Genomic DNA, 21,902 nt, shown 5'->3' with positions numbered 1-21,902 from the left:
GGATGAGAAACAGCAGCTCAGCAGGTCTCTCTCACTGCCTCTGCTTAAAGTTTAGAGGGAGAACACTTCACCAGCTGAACTTCGGTGGCGGAGAACCTGGCTATTATTGTCTGATTGAAGATGGATATATTTAGTGCCTCCCCGTCGTCGGCAACTGGAACATCATATTATATTTCTGACTTTATTTTTATTTTTAGATTTTAATTTTCTGGGTTTGGTGTCCAAGTTTGATCGCTTTGCCCTCAATATGTTGACTTCCCTTTTTCTGAGTCAATAACAAAATGTTCATTTTGGGGCCATTTGTTTCCATGTATGGATGGATAAGGAAATCTTCTGTTGTTTGTTTTGAAGTAAAAATTGGTGAAAGGTTGCTTCTGGGTCTTTCTAGATCATAGAACTTAACTGGTTTGCAAGCTTAGTTGTGTTACATGGAATATGGAATGGTGATGTGACAATTTTGATCATTGGGGATATTTTGGTAATCACATTTTCTTAACTAGTTGGAAAACCCGTTTTTGGCTGAAACCTTTTATGTGAGCAAGTAGACATTGGGGTTTACTTGTACCCCAAATTTCTCCCATCCAGTTTTTCATTGGCTCTTAATGCTCTACATGAGTGGTTGAATTCTATATTATATGATTCTGCTTTATAGTTGAACTTGTTTTGTGTTTAGTGTTTTTATTTTCTGGATTTCATCAAAAAAAAAGGGAAGCAGTTTTCTGTCCGGGAGTGTGGCCTACGCTAGCACTCCCATGTGTCTATATCTCTCTTCCTTAAAACAAGGGGGTAAAGGTGTCTTTTCACATGAGAAGGAGAGAGATAGACTCATTGGAGTGCTAGTGTAGACCACACTCCCGAACATAGATCTTTTTCCCAAAAAAAATATATAAGGGGGTAAACTCTGAACTTTGGGGCAAAGCAAGACAAACTACATACCTTAAAAATCAGAAGCGTCAAAATAGAATCTTTCTCTTGACCTTGATTTGTCGGCGGAATCCATGAAATGGTCTTTGACTCTTCCTACCGACCGATGAAATTAAAAGGAAAATTTGAGTCTTGACTCTTCCTGTAAAACCAATATCCTGATAAACTTTCTACCCCCAAAAACAAAAAACAAAAACCTGACATACTAAACTAACTGTAAAGGAGGTACTTGACAAACTGCAATGTGAGTTCAATCGGGGCTACCAATAAATATGGATTTAAATATTGGTATTAGTCTCAGCTGATACCGATATGATTTTGTCGATACCAATATTGATACTAACATGAATTGATCATATCATATGATTTTATCCATGTTATTAAAAGTTTTATCTTACTAAGGACTATTACATCGGCCAAGTATGTTAGTTGATACAGTCAATCCGATACCAATATTTGAAGCCAAGCCAAGCCTATAAAGTCATGAACAACATATAAGGTTTTTGCATGAAGTCACAATTGGATCCTTTGTTGTTTCGGAGCGGAGCAGAGCAGGATCATTATTTGTTCCATTTCTCTGTCCGATCCATTTCTCTAAGTTCCTACCCCTGCTTGAACACATTGCCTAGGTGGGGTCCATCCCCCTCCCCCCTTATTAGAGGGACTTGGAAAAATGCACCGGACAGGAAATGAAGTGGAAAATTTTTTGAGTAGATATTGCGTTTGGATCTCAAAACCCTAGTTGCAAATTGCAAATTGCAAATTGGTCCATCTCCAAACCCAACAAGGTAAAATGCCTTAAGAGGATAAGAAACAGTTTAATCACCTCTATTCAAGGTCATAGTTGATACAACAAATTTCCGTGGGATTTGGTTACTTGCATGATCACATAGGAAGGGTTTCTTCTAAGGCCTAATATGTGTTAGATGGCAGGTTGCATAGGGTACAATTTTCAATGTGCATTTAGTGCAGCATGTTGCAAATAAAGAAAGTGAATATTTTTGCCAACGTTTGCTTAGATATGAGGGCCTAAGAGCCCTTTTCCATTCTAAATAACCGACCAGAACCCATTAAGGAGATAGAAATTTTTGTTGATTCTGATTCCATTTTATCCAAACTCCACATAAGTCAAAAACCCACAAAACATCATAAAGAAAATCTAATGACAGATGCATGGTGATGACCAAAGTTGAGTCAGTATAAATGATACGAAAGGCAAAGAGCATGGTCAACGAAGGGATAAACACATATATCTCTTAGATATATCTGATGAGGCTAGTGAGATAGTGCTATCAATTCTATATAGTTGTCTCTTCCTCTCCTACATATAGAGAGGAGGTTAAGCCTATTTCTCTAACACTTTTGGAGACAATCTCATCTTTATTTTTGTCTTGGTTCTTTTCTGCTGATGTTCAATTGAGCACAATTCTTGGTGTCTTTGGGCAGCCTAGTGAGTGAGTGCATCTCGATTAGATAGCCTCACATGTTGTGGTTGTTTTGTCTTGAGGATTGATTGGTAAGTAAACCTGATTGCATTATAGGAGGCCTCTACAAACTTAACGAGAATGATCATTTGACATGACTCAACCTAGGGGTGAAACAAGGCTGGTTGGCCCGGGTTTTTTAAAACCCTAGCCCAACCCTGAGTCCTCTTAGCTCAACCCAAGCGTAACCTAGCCCTAATTCGGGTTGAAATATCTCAGCCTAGTCCCAACCTAGCCCGGCTCTGTTTGGTTTGGTTGGGTCGAGTTGGCCCTGATTGACCTTGATTTTTGCTACATGTGATTGGGTATTATTACCGCATGCACGCCCAGCTCATCAAGTTCACCTACCTCACCTACCTTATCCTCTTGTGTATATCTCCATTGTTGCAATTTATTTCTTTCCTTTTATTTTTCCTGATTATCTTCCCCATTATAGGAAGATCTTCTTGTGATTTTATCTTGGAGAGATTTCCTCCAAGAATATTCTTTTGTATTTACTGTATATAACTCTCAATAGCTGAGAGCATAATCAAGTGAAATCATTCACCCAACGACCTCTCTTAGTTTTACAGTCTTATCATGGTATCAACAGTCTAGACGATCTTTTTATCAACATGGATGCAATAACTCAAGTTGCTGCTACTGCCTCCAGCAGTGTGGTGCCCATGGCTGATCCCTCTTCTCCTTATTTTTTACACTCCTCTGATCATCCTGGCAGCCCCTTGGTGACCCAGCCCCTTGAACGAGTCCTATGCCGCTGTCCGCAGCCAGCTATTGTTGATGGATCCCCTTCCATCCATTAACAAGGCCTATTCTCTTTTGCTTCAAGAAGAGTGACAACAAAGCTTAACCGAATCTCGGCTTCCTCAACCAGAGCACGCTGTCATGATTTCTCAGGCACATCCACGCCCCTCTTCTAAATCGGACAGCAGTTCTCGTCCGAAATATCATTGCACTCACTACAATATGGACGGTCACTCCAACTCCCGTTGTTTTAAATTACATGGGTACCCACCTGGGTTCCCACGTAAAGGTTCTTCATCCAACCGTGGTGGCCACCATCGTGCCAATGTTGCTTCGACTCCATTAGATGACACTGTCATCGGTCCAACCACTGGATCGACCTCCTTCACAACCGAACAAGTGCAACAGCTTCTAGCATTACTTCCCTCCGGTAACTCTAATGGTTTGGCAAATTTTGCAGGTAATCCCTCTTGTTTTGCAGCCCTTTCCCACCCATATTGGATTATTGACAGTGGCGCCACAAATCATATGGTGTCTAATCTATCCTTTTTTTCTTCGTATACTAAAGCCCGACCCAATTTTTGCATTGGACTGCCAACTGGTGCTAACACACCCGTCGCTCATGTTGGCAGTGTCCAACTTTTTCCACATCTAACTCTACATAATGTTTTACATGTTCCCCATTTTAATTGCAATTTGTTATCCCTAAGTCAGCTTACCTCTACATCCAACCTACATGTAATTTTTTCTGACAACTCCTGTGTTTTTCAGGACCAACACTCGATGAAGATTTTTGTGACGAGTAGGAAACATGGTGGCCTCGTCTGCTTTCACTGAAGCTACAGTCATAGGATCCCATTTTGACCTTTGGCATTGGGGCCTTGGTCATCCGGCTACATCTTTATTTCCTAATTTGCAAACTTTAGATAATAATGTTGTTTTTTCCAAGAAGTGCATTTGCACTGTTTGCCCCTTGGCAAAACAAACTCGCCTACCTTTTCCTTCGAGTACTATTAAAATTGCATGTTGTTTTGAATTGATTCATGTCGATGTTTGGGGACCCTTTGGTACCCCATCCCATACTGGTGCTCGTTATTTCTTAACTGTGGTTGATGATTTTTCTAGGACTACTTGGGTTTATTTGATGAATCACAAGTCTGATGTGTCCACCCTCCTTCGATGTTTTATGGCAATGGTTACAACACAGTTTAATGTTTCAGTTCATAAAATACGTTCTGATAATGCCCGAGATTTCTTTAATAGTCAAAATTTTGATTATTTTCGCTCATTGGGGGTTCTGCACCAATCCAGTTGTGTTCACACTCCACAGCAAAATGGTGTGGTGAAGCGTAAACACCGTCATTTACTCACCATTGCACGGGCTTTACGTTTTCAAGCAAATCTACCATTATCTTTTTGGGGGGAATGCATCCTCACAGCCGCCTTTCTCATCAACCGCTTACCCACCCCTGTACTCAAATACCAAACACCCTATGAAGTGCTTTTTCACAAGAAACCCATTTTCTCTACACTACGGGTATTTGGTTGTCTCTGTTTTGGTCGCAACCCTTCTGTTAAGCATAAATTTGATCAGCGTGCTTCCCTTGGTATATTTGTTGGCTACCCCTATGGTCAGAAGGGCTATAGAATTTTTGACCTTACCACTCAAAAAATTTACGTTTCACGGGATGTCGTCTTTCATGAATCAATTTTTCCTTACAACATGCTCACAAACACCCCCTTATCCCCTGTTTTACATCTCCCTCTCCTCAGTCACGATTATGATGAGATTCCCACCCCACCACCACCCATCGACCCTACTATTCTGGAATCCCCACCACCACCCCAAAACCCCGACTCTGACTTATCCTCTTCCTCCACCCCTACCGAACGCGGCCCACAACTGTATCCACCTCAACCCCATCCAACCGATCATCCAAAGAGAACCCTACCACCCCGGACTCGTGCCCCACCCGTTTACCTAAAGGACTTCTATGTTTCTGTTGCCCGCGCACGCTCTTCATCTACTGTTGGTTCAGGTACATCTCACCCTCTTTATCAATTCCTATCGTATGATCGTTTTAGTCCTAATCATTTTTCTTTCCTTAGCTCCCTATCCCTAAATAGTGAACCGGTAAATTTTACCAAAGCTATGAAATTACCGGAGTGGCGTGATGCTATGCACGCTGAAATTGTGGCTCTTGAAAAAAATGCCACATGGACCATGGTCCCCCTCCCACCTGGCAAGCGAGCCATCGGCTCCAAATGGGTTTACAAAATCAAAAGGCGCTCTGATGGTTCCATTGAACGGTATAAGGCACACCTTGTGGCAAAAGGGTATACTCAAATTGAAGGGGTGGACTATCATGACACTTTTGCCCTTGTTGCGAAGTTAGTAACTGTTTGTGCTCTCCTAGCAATTGCAGCGGCTCGCGGGTGGCTTTTGCATCAATTAGATGTAAACAATGCGTTCTTACACGGGGACCTAAATGAGGAGGTCTACATGACCCCCCCGGGTTATCAGCGAAAGGGGGAGAAACTTGTGTGTCGCCTACAAAAATCATTGTACGGCCTCAAACAGGCCTCCCGCAATTGGTTCTCCAAATTTTCACAGGCCTTACTGCACTCAGGGTTCACACAATCTTAGGCTGATCATTCACTTTTCTTTCGTCATCAGCACAACACCTCCGTTTTCGTCCTAGTATATGTGGATGATATCGTCATTACTGGTTCTGACATTTCTTCCATCACCACTGTGAAGAATCTAATTTGTCAACAATTCCAGACAAAGGACCTTGGGACCCTCAAGTATTTTCTCGGCCTAGAGATTGCACATTCCAGCTCCAGCCTTTATGTCTCGCAACGCAAATATGCCTTGGATATTCTTGCAGACTCGGGACTCTCTGGTGCCCGACCCGCTGATTTTCCTATGGAGTAGAATCTGAAGTTATCTGATTCCGAGGGTGACGTTCTTTTCGACCCTTCTGTTTATCGACGAATGGTTGGTCGGTTAATCTATCTGACGGTCACCAGGCCTGACATTGTGCACACAGTCAACATTTTGAGTCAATTTATGCATCACCCTCGCCATTCTCACCTTGATGCTGGAATACGGTTACTTCGCTACATCAAGGCTACACCAAGGCAAGGCATTTTCTTTTCCCGCCAATCGGATCTCTCTTTACGGGCATACTGTGATTCTGATTGGGCGGGCTGTCCAATGACCCGTCGATCCACCACAGGTTATTGTGTCTTCATTGGCTCAAGTCCCATCTCTTGGAAGACCAAGAAGCAAACCACGGTTTCTAGATCCTCGGCTGAGGCTGAGTATCGCGCCATGGCTATGGCAACTTGCGAACTCACATGGCTCTCTTATCTCCTAAAAGATTTGGGGATTTCCATCAGTGCACCCATCTCCCTTTATTGTGATAATGCGGTAGCCCTTCACATCGTCGCCAATCCAATCTTTCACGAACGCACTAAGTACATCGAAATAGACTGTCATGTGGTTCGTGAGAAGATTCAGCAAGGATTCCTTCGTACGGCCAAGGTCTCAAGCCAAGATCAGTTAGTCGACTTATTCACCAAGTCTCTTGGCCGTGAGCAGTTTCAGTATCTACGGTCCAAGTTGGGCATCTCCAATCTCCATGCTCCAACTTGAGGGGGAGTATTAGCGCACGCACGCCCAGCTCATCAAGTTCACCTACCTTATCGTCTTGTGTATATCTCCATTGCTGTAATTTATTTCTTTCCTTTTATTTTTCCTGATTATCTTCCCCATTATAGGAAGATCTTCTTGTGATTTTATCTTGGAGAGATTTCCTCCAAGAATATTCTTTTGTATTTACTGTGTATAACTCTCAATAGCTGAGAGCATAATCAAGTGAAATCATTCACCCAACAACCTCTCTTAGTTTTACAGTCTTATCAGGTATTGGTTTATTTCATACTCAATTGACTATTAGACTTTTATTTGGGTTAAAAAACTTTGCCCAATCTTAAAATTGCAAATATTTTTGTTTAGCAGATAATTATCCCTTTTTTTGGTAAACCAATAGACAATTAGATACTAAACAAAAATTGTAAAATGCAAACAATAAATTGTAAAACATAATCTAACATAGGGCCGGGCCAAGCTGGGCTTAGCTCGAGGCTTAAATCCTGGCCTAGAACCTTGACCTAAGACCTAAAAATTTAAACCCTAACCCACCGCCCTCAGAGTTGAAAAATCCGATCCCGACCCTATTTGTGCTTAAGGTGGGCTCGCATTGAGGGCCAAACTTACACCCTTAGTCTCAACCCATTAAGTTTTATATTTTTTTGATGTTACATTTATTATTACAACTCTTCACTATTCCCAAAGTGTGTAATTAAAAGATTCTCCCACCTGGGTGAATGGAAACCAAATTAGGGTTTAGCCTTTCTCATATTGCACCATTTGATTTATCATTCCTCATGAATCTTTTCTCTTGCTCGTCCTGGCTATGTATATGATTTGACCAAAATAACCCATAGAAATGAGCAAATGTCACAGCTTATACCATAGAAGACATCCAAGTCAAATTGTCAAAAGAGCACGAAACAAGGATATTTTCGTCATGTGAGAATTGAGATGAAGCTATAACATGAAAAGGAAAATGTGAAACAATTGCTTGCTCCTCCTCGTCTATTTCTCAACTCCAACTTATTGTGTTTCAGAGGCTCAGAGCTCTTGGTAATAGGTAAACTTTGTGGGAGAAGTTGGGAAGTGAAGCCATGGAGAACGGTTACCACGAAATCCCTGAAAACGCCCCTGAGCGTACGTTTTTCTTCTTCAATCCCATTCTGATTCGTGGGTTTTCTTCATTGTATGCTGACAATTTTGTTTTCTCTGGTTGTTACGTTTTTTTTTAAAAATGTATCTGCAGATTGCCCTGGTCCTGAATCAGAATCAGCGGGAAAGTCGGATGCGTGCCAAGGCTGCCCCAATCAAGAAGTTTGCGCAACTGCTCCTAAAGGGCCCGACCCAGGTTTCTTTTTATTCGATTTTTTTTTTTTTATTGGTTTTTTGTAACATAGCAGTAGTTAATCTTTTTCTCCCTCTTTCTGTTATTACTATTGCAATTATGAGAGTGGTTTCTGTCGTGGGTCTTTTCCCCCCAAGTCCTTGATTGCAATCAGAACCTTGAACATGAAATTTACAAATATTGCTAATTGGTATTGCTGTATAATTTATGCTTCTCTCTTGTATTATTGTTCCTCTTTCTAATTGTATAATGCAAATTCTCAGTTCTAAGAGATTGGTAGTCAAAGTGAAATTACTGGTAGTAGCACCAATTGGATTCGTAAAGCAATATTGTGAAACCTATTAATCAACACTTTCAACCCTATGGCTATGTCTTTTCCTTCTTAACTTGCTAGTTATGCTTGTTGTCTTACTAATCGTATCAAGAATGCATAACAACACAAAACATGAAACAAAAGAAAGAAAACTATGAAAGGTTTGAAGCTTAGAGAGAGAGAGGTTGTCCTATTGTACGTTATGTTCATGTTTCACAATATTAGGTTAAGTTATGTATGTGAAATACAGGTTAACTATTTGATGGGTTTCTAGAAGGCTAAGGGATTAGGTTCTGAAACCCATTAGAATCGTAGTGAAGGTGAAATGACCAGATTTAGAAGAAATTTGATAAGTTACAATCAACTACTCAGATGGGAATGAAATTCTGGTCGGGTGTCACTTTAATGAACTAGAATAACTCTTAAAAAATATGATTGAAATCAAATGGTCAAATCTGGAGTTATGGAGTAATCCTATTGGTAATAGGACTCTAGAAGAATCCCATTTGAAGTAGGACTAAGAAATCAACACCAAAAACAAAATTTGAAACTGTGGATGTGTTTAGAGTACTATCTAATTGCCAAATATGAAATCAGATTTGAAAATTGAGACGTAAACAATGAGAAACAGAAATTCCAGTGACTAGAACATGAAGAATAACTGAATAGAAAACCAGAAATTACGAACCTGAATCAGTGATAGATAAATTAAAAGAATGGACAAATAGAAGAAAGATATGAACCAAACATCCCACCTGGAACTAGGCTAACTTCCCATCAGCCAACCTTAGAATCTCTCCAACGGTTGTTGCATTCCGCAGCAGAGCATTCAGAATCCCATAGACCATAGAGGCAGCAAAAACCAATTTTATTCAATAGCAACATCATATGGAGCTCTATGGCTTTTACAGTAATATATAGAAACTGAAAGTGTACTTACAATAGGAAAGAAAGAAATAGGAAACTCTATCCATAAAAGGAGTAGATGTCCCTTATAGCTAAAACTCTATCTTAACGAGTTAGAATAGGTGTCCCACATAATTCAAACTCTAACCAAAGTGGGAATAAGAGTTCTATAAATACAAGAATCTATCCAATCCTTAATAACCAAGGAAATAGCAATTACTTAATGAAATAAAACACTCATCCTAAACTAATAACGTAAATCCCGTATGCCTACCTCCTACCCATACTTTTGGCCCATTAAAGTAGAGCCTATTACAATGAAAATCCATTGGACCAAAGGTCTAACACATTTATAACCCAACCTAAGGTTTATTTCCACTAAAATAAGCCCATTTCTATGTTTAAACTGCATCAATTCTCTCTGGCTTGAAAAAACTTTACCTTGAGTTTTTTAGTGTTGAGGAATCAACTTCATGTGATGTATGTCTAGCTTCAGTCCATAATATTACTCTAGCAGCTCACGGATGTTAAGAATGTAATCTTCAAGTCGTGGATCTTTGATGTTGAAAAAACGAGGCAGTAACACGAACTCTATCTCTTCAAGAACAACATATTAGATCTTGATGATTTCTTGTGGAATGTTCTTAACTTTGTCCTCACTCTTGGCCTCATCTTCCACCTGTAATCCAACCTCATCCTCTTTGACCTTTTCTATATAGTCCTCCACGGTAGGATCTTAATGTAGTCCTAGATTGGTAGAAGACCAACTAGGAGCCAGTAAACCAGGATCTGTTATGAACAGGTGAATTGGCTTGATCAAAATAGGGTTGTTGGTGAAATTAGGGTTAGGGTTTGATTAGGATTATGATTATGTCAAGTCAAGGTAGGGGAGTTTATCAGTGAAGGTCTTGAGATGTTTTGATGGATGGAAGTGTGTAAATTTGAATGGGCAGCAACTTAGGTTTAGGGTTTCGGGTTTTGGAAAAGAGGAAAAGAGGAAAAGATGGATTTCTAGGGTTTGGCTGGACAGAAGTTAACCAAATTTGAATGGTTTTCTTAGGAGGGTATGATGGATAATTGGTCAGATTTGTAGGTTGTTCTGACGGTTGGTTTGGTGTGGAAAGAATTTGGGTTATGGGAATGATGTTCAGAGATGGAGGAGATGTTAGTATTTGGTGGTTTAGAGGATTAGAAGAAGAAAGATTAGAGTTGGGATGAATCAAACTCACTGTTGTTGCAGAATTCCATTGGCAGCAGCTTGTTTGATTGAGAAACTTGTATAAATATTGAATCTTTAACTTGAACTTGATGGAGATCTTCAAAAGAACCACCCGAGCTTTACACTGCAAGGTGTCGATTGGATCAAACACCAATCCCATCAACGAACAACCCGGGCTTTCCACTGCAAGGTGTCAATTGGATCAAACACCGATCCCACCAGCCTTGATCAAACACAAGACAAAAATCTTCAATGGAGAAGAAGAGCACCAAAAGCTTTTCATTAATATCAAAATTGGTGTTCAATACTTTCCCCCTTTACAACCTCATATAAAAGACTGAAAAATAGACTCCTACACTAAAAAGGAAAGACCTAACCCAATCCTTAACCTATTAGGTAACCTAAACTGACTAGGAAAGTAAAATAGCAATGGAAATAGACTCAAAACACGGCTGGACTTATAGAGTCCTAATCCAGCCCAACTTAAATAGATACATGACCATTGAACCAAGTCACATGATCACTTAAGTGATCACATGACTACTAATTACATAAAAATAAAACTAAGTAAGGTCCCGTAGACAACCTAATTACTCATAGTTTAGGTCCATAAAAGTGGCCTATTACGTAGAAAATCCATGGGATCAAAGGCCCAACATGTATAGAACCCAACCCTAGACCTTATTCCTAATAAAACAAGCCTATTTTGGTGATGAATCTGCATAAGATCTAGGAAGAAATGTTTTCGACTTTGCAAAGGGTTTGATCTTCACCTCAGGTCACTGACTCTTCTATAATCAACGGGGAAATGGATCTTCCTTTGTCAATTCAGTCAAAGGAATATCTTCCTCAATCTCAGGTCCCTTTTCTATAACAGGTGCTCTCTTATCTTCCTTTGGAAGTAAAAATTTGAGATCAACCTGTGCTTCAACTTTATTGGTGTTAGACCTTCCAAGTTCCAACACCCTCCAACTTGCGAACTGAACTTTATATACGACTGCTTTAAGTTCTCTTTAGCTTTAAATGCCTTTTGGCGGTAATCTTGTTAAAGGGAGAGCTTTCTTTGGACATGCTCTGGTAGGTACTTGTTCTTCACCTAGTGCTTCATCTCTTCCTAAGTCCTAAGCTCACGTCTTCTAACTCTAAGCCTCTCTTCGTGAATTCTCCACCATTCTTTAGCATGACCAGACAATCGTAAATAAACAAATCTAAGCTTCCTCTCCGTTGTCAAGTTGCACCAGTCAAAATATTCTTCTAGAGAAGCTAACCAATCAAGGAATAGCTATGGGTTCATCTGTTTAGCAAAGTAAGAAACTTCTGGCTTCACCTTCTTTGTAATATTATCAGTCCTCTGGTAGCAGGTGTTATTTTTAGATTTACTACCCCTTTGAACTCTCATGGTATTATTAGCAGTTAAACCAATAAGTGTCTCTCTATCAATTCCATGATTTTAGGTGTTTGGGTCCTTTGGGATGGGTTATAACCCTCAAGTTTCTGTTCCATGACAGCTAGTTTATTAAATAACTTTTGTATACTTTCAGCCATTCAACTGAGGGATTCCATTGGTGTGGCCATGTCAGGAGGCTTTGGCTCAAATACCAATTGATGAAATTTGTTGGATGTTATGTTAATGGTCTAGAATAACTCCTCAAAATATGATTGAAATCAGAGGTCAAATCTGGAGCAATGGACTAATCCTATTGGTAATAGGACTCCATAAAAATCCCACTTGAAGTAGGACTCTAAGAAATCAACACCAAAATCAATTTTTTAAACCATGCATGTGTTTATAATACTACCCGATTACAAAATAGGAAATCAGATTTGAAAACTGAGATGTAAACAATGAGAAAAAGAAATTTTTAGCAACTCGAACATGAAGAATAACTGAACAGAATACCACAAATTACTAACCTGAATCGGTGATAGATAAACTAGAAGAATGGACGAATAGAAAAAAGATATGAACCAAGCATCCCATCTAGAACTAGGGTAACATCCCATCAACCAACTTTAGCATCTCACCAAGGGTTCTTGCATCCCACATAACATAGAGGCAACAAAAACCAAATTTATTCAATGGCAACATCATATGGAGCTCTATGGCTTTTACATAAAAAAGGGAGTACCCAGTGAACGAGGCGCCCACAACTACAGGGTCTGGGGAATGTCATAATGTATGCAGCCTTACCCCCGCTTCACTGAGAGGCTGTTTCCTGACTCGAACCCGCAGCCATTAGGTCGCAATGGAGCAACCTTATCGTTGCGCCAAGGCCCACCCTCTAAAAGTGTCTTACAATAGAAAAGGAAAGTGTACTTGAAATAGGAAAGAAAAGAAAAAAGAAATAGGAAACTCTATTCATAATAGGAGTAGATGTCCCTTATAACTAAAACTCTATCTTAATTAGTTAGAATAGGTGACCCACATGATTAAAACTCTATCCAAAGTGGGAATATGAGTTCTATTCATACAAGACTCTGTCCTATCCATAACAACCAAGGATATAACAATTACTTAATGAAATAAAACACTCAACATAAACTGTTAAAGTAAATCCTGTATGCCTACCCCCCTACCCATACTTTAGGTCCAATAAAATGGGTCCTATTATAATGAAAACCCATTGGACCAAAGGTCCAATACATATATAACCTAACCCAAGGCTTATTTTCACTACTATAAGCCCAATTCTATGTTTTGTCTCAATCACTATTGAGACCTTGAAACAGTCTTGCAGTCTGGCTGATGTACTGTTCAGACAAGTTAGGTTGGATTAACCTATTATAGACTTAATGACTTTAGCACTAGTACTTCACTGTGTTTTGGTACCCTTGTTTTGGGTTAAGGCTTAAGGGCATAAGGAAGAGCATATTGGATAATCTGAAAAGTCTGGTTATATTGTTGCAGGCCCTAAGGATTGGACCTATAGGAAATTTAATCGGGTATGATACATTGGGCATTTGTTAACATGTACCTGTGGCATATAAGAATATTATTCGGATGAGTGGGTGCAGACCCACCAGGCTAGCACCTTGGTGCAGCTCTGCCAGCCCTATATGCCACATGGCAGGTCGGGTAGGACGTAAAATTTTCATGGCAGGTAGGCATGCCCTTGCCTACTTGTGTGCAAGTTTGAGTGCAATCTGCGAGGATCTAAAAATTGGACTCGGGAGTAGGATAAACCTAGATTTTTTTGATGAATAATACCGATCATGATATGTCTCCGTCTGGTCGTAAGAGAAATAAAGGAAGGGAATTGAAATTATATCAAAACTAAATTGGAAACTTCGTAATCATTACCTAACATGATTTTGAAACTAACTTCAAATCATTTCAAATTGGTTGCTAAATTTTACTTTGCAGCCAAATCGCTTAAGTTTGAAAAGGAAAATAAGAGTACATTTGAAAAGTGCACTAACCAAATATTGTTAAGAGTTTTAAGTAGATTAAACACACAATCGTGATTGCAGAAGTTTTCTTTTTCTATTTTAAACCATTTTTCTCCCCTTCCCTTCCTTTTACCTGCAACCAAATGGAGCCTACATGGATTCCGATCCGATTCTGATTCAGATTGGCTGGGATCAACTGCTTGACCCAGAAAATGAGATTAAGAGAAGATAGATATCGTATGATCTCATTTTTTGGGTTTTTGGCTCAAGAAACGTGTAGATCTAGGCTATATCTGTAAGTTTCCTTTAGTTTATGTGTTTTTGGTGGCCAAATGGAAGAGAGATGGCCAAAAAATGAAACCTGCAAGGATTTCCAGCTGCTTCAGTTTTCCCTATGGAGAACCAATTGAAATTGAACTCAGCCACCATGGATTGTGATTCAAATTGGCCGGTTCTATGGGGCCGTTTCTGATTTTAACCTGGCAATCTGACTCTTCCAAGTGTCAAAATAAAGCAACAAGAAAATGGTGAAAAACACAAATCTTTAAACAATTGATAACAGTTGAACATATAGAGGAAATGTGAACAATTCCTTTTCTTCTTAGTGGTTGTGGCTTAATCTACTTGATAGTCTGTCATTGTCTGAGATATCCTGGCCCACTTCCAGTCCAAGCATGCTATTAAGTTCAAAATTTTAAGGGCGTAAAAGGAATAGTTTGTTGCCCATATTCCTATTACAGAAGGACAGTCTGACGATAGAATAGCCCTGGTTTTAGTAATACATCTTGAGACTCACCTATCCAGCTATCCTTCCTTCGCTTGCAATCTTTAATATGGAGATACGCTTGAATGTAACATTACAATCTCTCGCAAAATGAAAGTTCAAAGAGTAAAAAGAACAACCATAATGAGGTTTGTGAGTAATGTTCCTCAATGACTAGTTGATACAGTTACACACTTGGTCTGATGGGGACATGTGGGAATTTATCTTTCATTGAGTTATTTTGTAATTGTATATGTTTGCTTAGTCATCGATCAGTAATAGGAGATAAGAGTCCAAATTAGATTCAAATTCTGTTTCAGAATACGTATGGGAGTAGTTAGGTTAGTTTTGAGACTATTTATATTTGTATTCTCCAATTATCAAATCAGTTTTTGGAACATCGAATGCTTTGAGTTGCTATTGGAGCCAACGTTTGAGCGAGAGTTTTCTTCTTCCCTTCCCCATCATCAAATCTGCCTTCGCAGTGGTGAGTTGTTTGTGTGTGTTCTGTCGGCTATTTTCCCCCTTCCTCTGACCCCTCTCATGAGATAAGTGTGATTCCTTCAATCTCTTCTTTCTTGTATTTGATTTCAGTTCTTATCCTATTTCCCTGCAACTTCCCTTCCTTCTTACCTGTTCTGGCGTTAGTTGGGTTCACAGAGGGAGAGTTTGAACTCTCTCAATTATTGTTCTGTCAGTCTCTGACTTGGGAGTTTGATTTGTCACCATAAAACAATCTGAACCTCTGGCCCTCATCCCTTATCTTAAGCCTTGTTGAGAAATTTCTCCATGAAACCAACCAGAACCTAATGCACAAGTCAACCTCGAACCAGGGAAACCAGCGGGAGATCGATTGCAGCCAGGATCAACACAATAAGGATGAACAAATTGAATAACTGAAACTTTTATTGCTTTTTTATTCTATTTACATATGAAAGAAGAACATAAAAAAAGGATAAGAGAAGAAGGGAATATATATAGATGAAGGGGGTAGGCTATCTCAGCCTTGGGTCTCTCACCCACAGCTATCTCAGCCGTTGAACACAAGTCTTCTCAGACCAAACACTTGCAAGCAAGCAATATAAATTCCATTAACTAAGTCTTAATTCAAGTACAACTGATGGGGCCTATTTATAGCTTGGCCTAAGCTTCACAAATAAAAAGTCTCAGAAATAGAAACTAAATCTAACTAAAATGAAACGAAGGACTGAAATAAAAACTTAAGAAAATAGAGACTTCTAAATAAAAGCTAAGCCTACTTTCTAAATCTGAAATTAGAAACTAATAAGGCTTCATAGAATCCAGCCTTCTAAACAAACATCAATATTAAAAAGAAAGAAACAAAATTAGAAACTACTAGATACCTAGACTTACTAAGAAACTGTAACAAAAATAGAAACTAAGTTAATAGCAGCTTTTAATAGAATATTCCACCAACATCCAGCAGCAAATCTTCACACCAGCTGTTCATATCAGCGCCCAAATCACTGTTCGCGTAACTAAGTTAATAGCAGCTTCTAATAGAATATTCCACCAACATCCAGCAGCAAATCTTCACACCAGCTGTCCATATCAGCCCCCAATCACTATTCACGTGACAGTAACTCAGGTACTGGTCATGTGAACCTTAATTTTTTTTAAAAATATTTCTGTCTTGGTCTCTCTGGGCTGGGGCTGCCTTGGATGATGCTCCATCGAACCAACAAAAACTTGCCATATCATCAGACCAGGCTGCCTCTCACAGCAGTCGAATCCCACATCCTTGTTGGGCTGGTTTTGGGGCTTGTTCCTATGGGTACATATGGACTTGTGATCTACATCAGAACCTGCAACTACCATTGACCTTCAGTTTGAGAACTTCTATAATGGAGACCAGTCACAAGTGATAACGAATCCACAAGAATAGCAAATACTTTGATCAGGTCTCAAATTTGGAAATTTCAGAACAATAAAATAAAAAACAAGAAACCCAAGAAGGGAAGATCAGTTGAGAAGAGATGAGATTGATTAATTATTTATACAAACTCTTGGACTCCTACATAGAAAACTTAAAAGACCCAACTTGAAAATTTAAAAGTCTAATTAAAGCACCTAGAGAAAGAAATCAACTCATTAACTAAGCCTAGGAAAATGAAAAGACACTTTAAGAAAATCAAACTCAGGTTTGGTGGCTCTTTGGAGTCGACTTCATGGGCCCCACCAACAACAATATCGCAGGGACTAACCTTGGCCAGCTTAACCCACAGCTGTGCTTGGTCTTGGGCCAAAAGTGCCCTACATCAATTCTCCCTTTCTTAAAAAAAAACTCGACCATGAGTTTTGGTCAAGCGAGAAATCAGCTTGATATGATGGATATCCGTCTTCAGCCCATATCAATGCTTTGGCAACTCTCTAAAGTCGGGTATATAGTCGTGCAAGCTCGGTTCATGGTCTTCGAAAGATTTTGGTGGAAAGATAAAATCAACATGTTCCGCCTCTGGTTCACTTTCAGCAATGAAGGGAGTAACTGGAGGAGTCTCTATAGTGACATCATCAACAATTACAGGCTCCAGGTTGGTTTCAATGGTGGCTTCCACAGTAGAATCTAACAACACTACTTCAGTAGGAGCTTCTTTCAGTGGATCTGCTTCAGGTGTTGACTTGGTTGGCTCTTCATGTGTTTGCATAGGTGGTGTACTCACCTCTGGCTGTAGTCCTTTCAGGACTGGAGTCTTGCACAAGTGCAAAGGCCTTAAGATACACGACCCACTTGGATAATTCGCTTTGAACTAGGAAAAGTTCGACATCAAGCGCGGTCATTATATGTAGAAAGTCCAAATTCAACAAGGACTTGATCGTCAAGTGTGATGACTATCTCGCCTGTTTGAGATAACATATCCACCACGGGTTGTGAAATAGAGTTGTCATGCCGCCTTTCATCAACAAGTAATATAACTGTTCTCCCATTGGGCAGACCAACTCTGATTTTGAAAGTGTAGGGAGGAGAATCAAGACCATTCTCATACGCAATCATAGCTCTATTAGGTTAGGCTCTGATACCAATTTGATGTGGGTTGGAAAATTCAGATCTGTAATAGAGAGATCAGATCTAATTTATAGGGAGATTAGGGATAGGATAAAGGGAGAAGACGAGGTTTCAAGATCAGATTCTGATCTTGGATGAAGAGAGAAGAAGAGAGGGGGGGATGAGAGGGAGTATCGTGACAGAGAGCATAGTTGTCACGGCGGTTAGGCGACCCAAGGCGGTGGGGAGGGCCAAAGTTTAAGGCGACACCAACTAGGCGAACAAGGCGTCCAAGGCGCCCACCTAGGCGACCAAGGCGCCCAAGTCGACGCCTTGACAACTATGACAAAGAGAGAGAGAGAGAGAGGAGAAGAGATGAGATTGAGAGGGGGAGAGAAAGAAAAACGAGATCAGGGAGAGGGGAGGGATAGAAGGTGATCAAACAGACCAGCTGACTTCCAATGAAATCCAATATTCAGTTCATTCTTCAAATCTTCCTTTCATTGTTGGATTACATGAGTATATAAAGAAAATAAAAAATGACTCTTGGACTCGAGCATTAATCACCTAGAAACTAACTCCAATAGAGCATTAAATTACCTAGAAACTAATACCAAGTAAAATTAATTACTTACACAAACTCTTGGACTCCTACATAGAAAACTTAAAAGGCCCAACTTGAAAACTGAAAAGTCTAATTGAAGCACCTAGAAAAAGAAATCAACTCATTAACTAAGCCTAGGAAAGTGAAAAGACACGTAGGAATATGAAAAGATACTTTAAGAAAATTAAACTCAAGTCTGGTGGCTCTTTGGAGTTGAGTTCATGGGCCCCACCAGAAATAATATTGCAGGGACTAACCCTGGCCTGCTTAACCCACGGCTGTGCTTGGTCTTGGGCCAAAAGTGCCCTGTATCAAGAAGATAGGGTAGTCTCTCTCAGACTCGGGTCTATCACCCACGGCCTTTAACCGTATTTTGGTCTCTCAAAGAGCAAAGCACAGAGCTGTGTTTCCCCCCCTCAATCTCATTAATTCCAATTCGTGTACAAGGCTGTAGCCCCTTACAAACTTATATAGAAGACTCGAAACTCGAACATCAAAAAGGAAAGGCCTAACCCAATCCTTAACTAATAAGGTAACATAAAGTCATAAACTGACTAGGAAACTAAAATAATGAAAGAAACTGACTCAAAACAGGATTCTAACTAAATTAATGAAGTAAATCCCATCCTACTTTCTACCCATATTTTAGGCCCATTATAAAGAAAACCCATATAACCCAATCCAAGGCTGATTTCCAATAAAGTTAGCCTTGAGGTGACTTATCTGCATCAATTCTCCCCTTTTTGAAAGAAAACGTGTCCACGAGTTTGGTAGAGATATTGAACCAGACTTGCACAATCATCCTTAACGGGAAGTAGAATTCTGCAACCGTTGACTCTACTTGCCGTCCTTCCATGGCTCTGATACCAAATAATGGAGACTAGTGACAAGTGATAGCCAATCTACAAGAGGGTCACAAACTTCAGGTCCAGCAGCAGTAAATACTTCGATCAGTTCTCAGATTTGCAGGAAATTTCAGAACAATTAAATTAGAAACAAGGAATTGAAGAAGATAGGGTATTCTATCTCAGACTTGGGTCTCTCACCAATGGCATCTCACCATATTCTCTTACAGAGCAAAGCACAAAGCTATGTTTTTTTCCCCCTCAATCTCATTAATTCAAATTCGTGTACAAGGATGTAGCCCCTTATAAACCTATATAGAAGACTAAAAACAGACTCAAACACTAAAAAGGAAAGGCCTAACCCAATCCTTAACTAAAATAATGAAAGATAGACTCAAAACAGGACTCTAAGTAATTACTTTCTACCCATTAAAGTGGCCCATTACAAAGAAAACCCATGGAATCAAGGCCCAATACCTACATATCCCAATCCAAAGCTTATTTCCAATAAAGTTAGCCCTTTGGGTGACTTATCTGCATCATTCTTATCCAAATACCACTTCATTTTCTGGAGTTATTGTGGTTTGGATCAACTCTGTAGGCTTACACGATTCTGGTTCTGGAACCTCAGGACTATTGGAGGTTGATTCATAAGGTTGTGGTTCACACTTTTGTCTTGAGCTCTACCATATCACTGTTTTAATCGTAAGGAAGATGAAGGAGAAGAAAGTCAGTATTTACAATCAACCCCTTATTCTATTATATTACACTATAGTACTTACATTCTAAACTTATTTCTGTCTCGTGACTGACCTCATTGAAATTCCAATCTGCCCCCCTTTTTTTTTTAACTTTTTTCACTCGTATGTACTAATGTTTTCATTTCCTTCCAAAAGAGTTTTGAATTATGCTGTGAAATTACAGAACTGTCACTGACCATCTTATTTGAGTTTATTTTGCTTGAGTGGGCCCATAGCAACCCAAATTTTGGGTTTTGGAACCTGGGGTTGCATTACTAGTGGTCAAAGTCTTTGCTGTTCTGTTTATCTTATAAATCGTGTCTCATTACTGTAAAGCAGCATGTGCGGATTGTAGAATTATTATTTGCTTCCTAAGTAGGGTTTAAATCATGGGGATGCTGCTGTTTTGTGTATCAAGAAAGCAGCATCATCAAGTCAAGAGAATAGAACTTATTGCCTGATGGGAAACCAGTGCTTTATATTCAAAATCCTATTAGTTTATCTTGTCAATGAGACGAGCTGGGTTTACAGATTTAAAGAAACTTGCTTTTATTTGAAATTTCATCATATCTGACCATCCAGAAAATTTCAGCTGTTGTAGGATCTTACAATGCAAGTGGCCTTGCCTTTTAAGAGCAAATTGAATATTATGTCGTGAAAGTTTTTTCTCTTTTTGTCTTTGCAGACTTGGTTGCAATTGCAGAGCGGATGGCTACTGTGAAGCACAAGATACTGGTTTTATCTGGGAAAGGTGGAGTTGGTAAGAGCACCCTCTCTGCCCAACTATCCTTTGCACTAGCTGGTATGGACCACCAGGTGGGCCTCCTTGACATTGACATATGTGGTCCAAGCATCCCAAAGATGCTTGGTCTAGAAGGGCAGGATATTCACCAGAGCAACCTTGGATGGTCTCCTGTGTACGTTGAATCCAATCTTGGGGTCATGTCAATTGGTTTCATGCTTCCCAACCCAGATGAGGCTGTTATATGGAGGGGGCCTCGCAAGAATGGGTTAATTAAGCAATTTTTGAAGGATGTATACTGGGGGGAACTTGACTATCTAGTGGTGGATGCCCCTCCTGGGACCTCTGATGAGCACATCTCAATTGTCCAATTCCTCCAGATGACAGGCATTGATGGTGCGATCATTGTTACTACTCCACAGCAGGTGTCACTGATTGATGTGCGAAAGGAAGTGAGCTTTTGTAAGAAAGTTGGGGTACCTGTGTTGGGGGTGGTGGAGAACATGAGTGGGTTGCAGCAGCCATTGACAGATTTCAGGTTCATGAAGGTTACTGAGAGTGGGGAGGAGGCAGATGTAACAGAGTGGGCAAAAGAATACATGAGAGAGAAGGCACCAGAAATGCTGGATTTAGTGGTTTGGGGAGAAGTGTTTGACAGTAGCAAGGGTGGTGCAGCAAAGATGTGCAAGGAGATGGAAGTGCCCTTCCTTGGGAAGGTGCCCATGGACCCCCAGTTGTGCAAAGCAGCTGAGGAAGGCCGATCATGCTTCACCGATCAGAAATGCCTGGCCAGTGCACCTGCTCTTAAGAAAATCATAGAAAAAATAGTGGCAAACTATACAGTTGAAACCTCTATGGATGATAGTGCTTAAGCAAGATCTGGCTGATTTTCACCTTTGAAGAATGAGATTTTGTTTTCTATTTATAATTTTTCCATAATTTTGTTTCAACTCCCCTGCCTCCACTCCCTTTGGTTGTATATATGGATCTGTTATGTACATGTACTGTGTGGTGAATGTAAACTCCATTTATCTGTCTTTGGATCATAATATGTGAGTCCTTGTCTAAGATTTGATCTCAAGCCCCCTGTTGAATAATAAATGGAAGGACAGGTTTGACCTGGCGTAAGCCCTTGTGCACCCCCACATGCTGCAAATGATGGAAGAGGCAGCGATGGAAGCACCAATTTTTGCGAGCAGTCGATACTTACAGTGTTAC

General features: G+C 39.9%; 1 protein-coding gene across 1 annotated transcript; it reads left to right on the top strand.

Annotated features, from left to right (window-relative positions):
* The first annotated feature begins 7,822 nt into the window (after nucleotides 1-7,822).
* LOC122648668 (cytosolic Fe-S cluster assembly factor NBP35) lies at nucleotides 7,823-21,646 on the top strand. Its single transcript, XM_043841887.1, has 3 exons — nucleotides 7,823-7,950; nucleotides 8,060-8,161; nucleotides 20,628-21,646. The coding sequence occupies exons 1-3, from the start codon at nucleotides 7,908-7,910 to the stop codon at nucleotides 21,554-21,556; spliced, it is 1,074 nt and encodes a 357-aa protein (XP_043697822.1). The 5' UTR covers nucleotides 7,823-7,907; the 3' UTR covers nucleotides 21,557-21,646.
* Nucleotides 21,647-21,902: the final 256 nt, after the last annotated feature.

This window comes from Telopea speciosissima, chromosome 1, assembly GCF_018873765.1.
Source record: "Telopea speciosissima isolate NSW1024214 ecotype Mountain lineage chromosome 1, Tspe_v1, whole genome shotgun sequence".
In the NCBI taxonomy this organism is placed as follows: Eukaryota; Viridiplantae; Streptophyta; class Magnoliopsida; order Proteales; family Proteaceae; genus Telopea; species Telopea speciosissima.
Note: the sequence above shows the minus strand (reverse complement) of the source record. Positions and strands in the feature narration are given on the sequence as shown.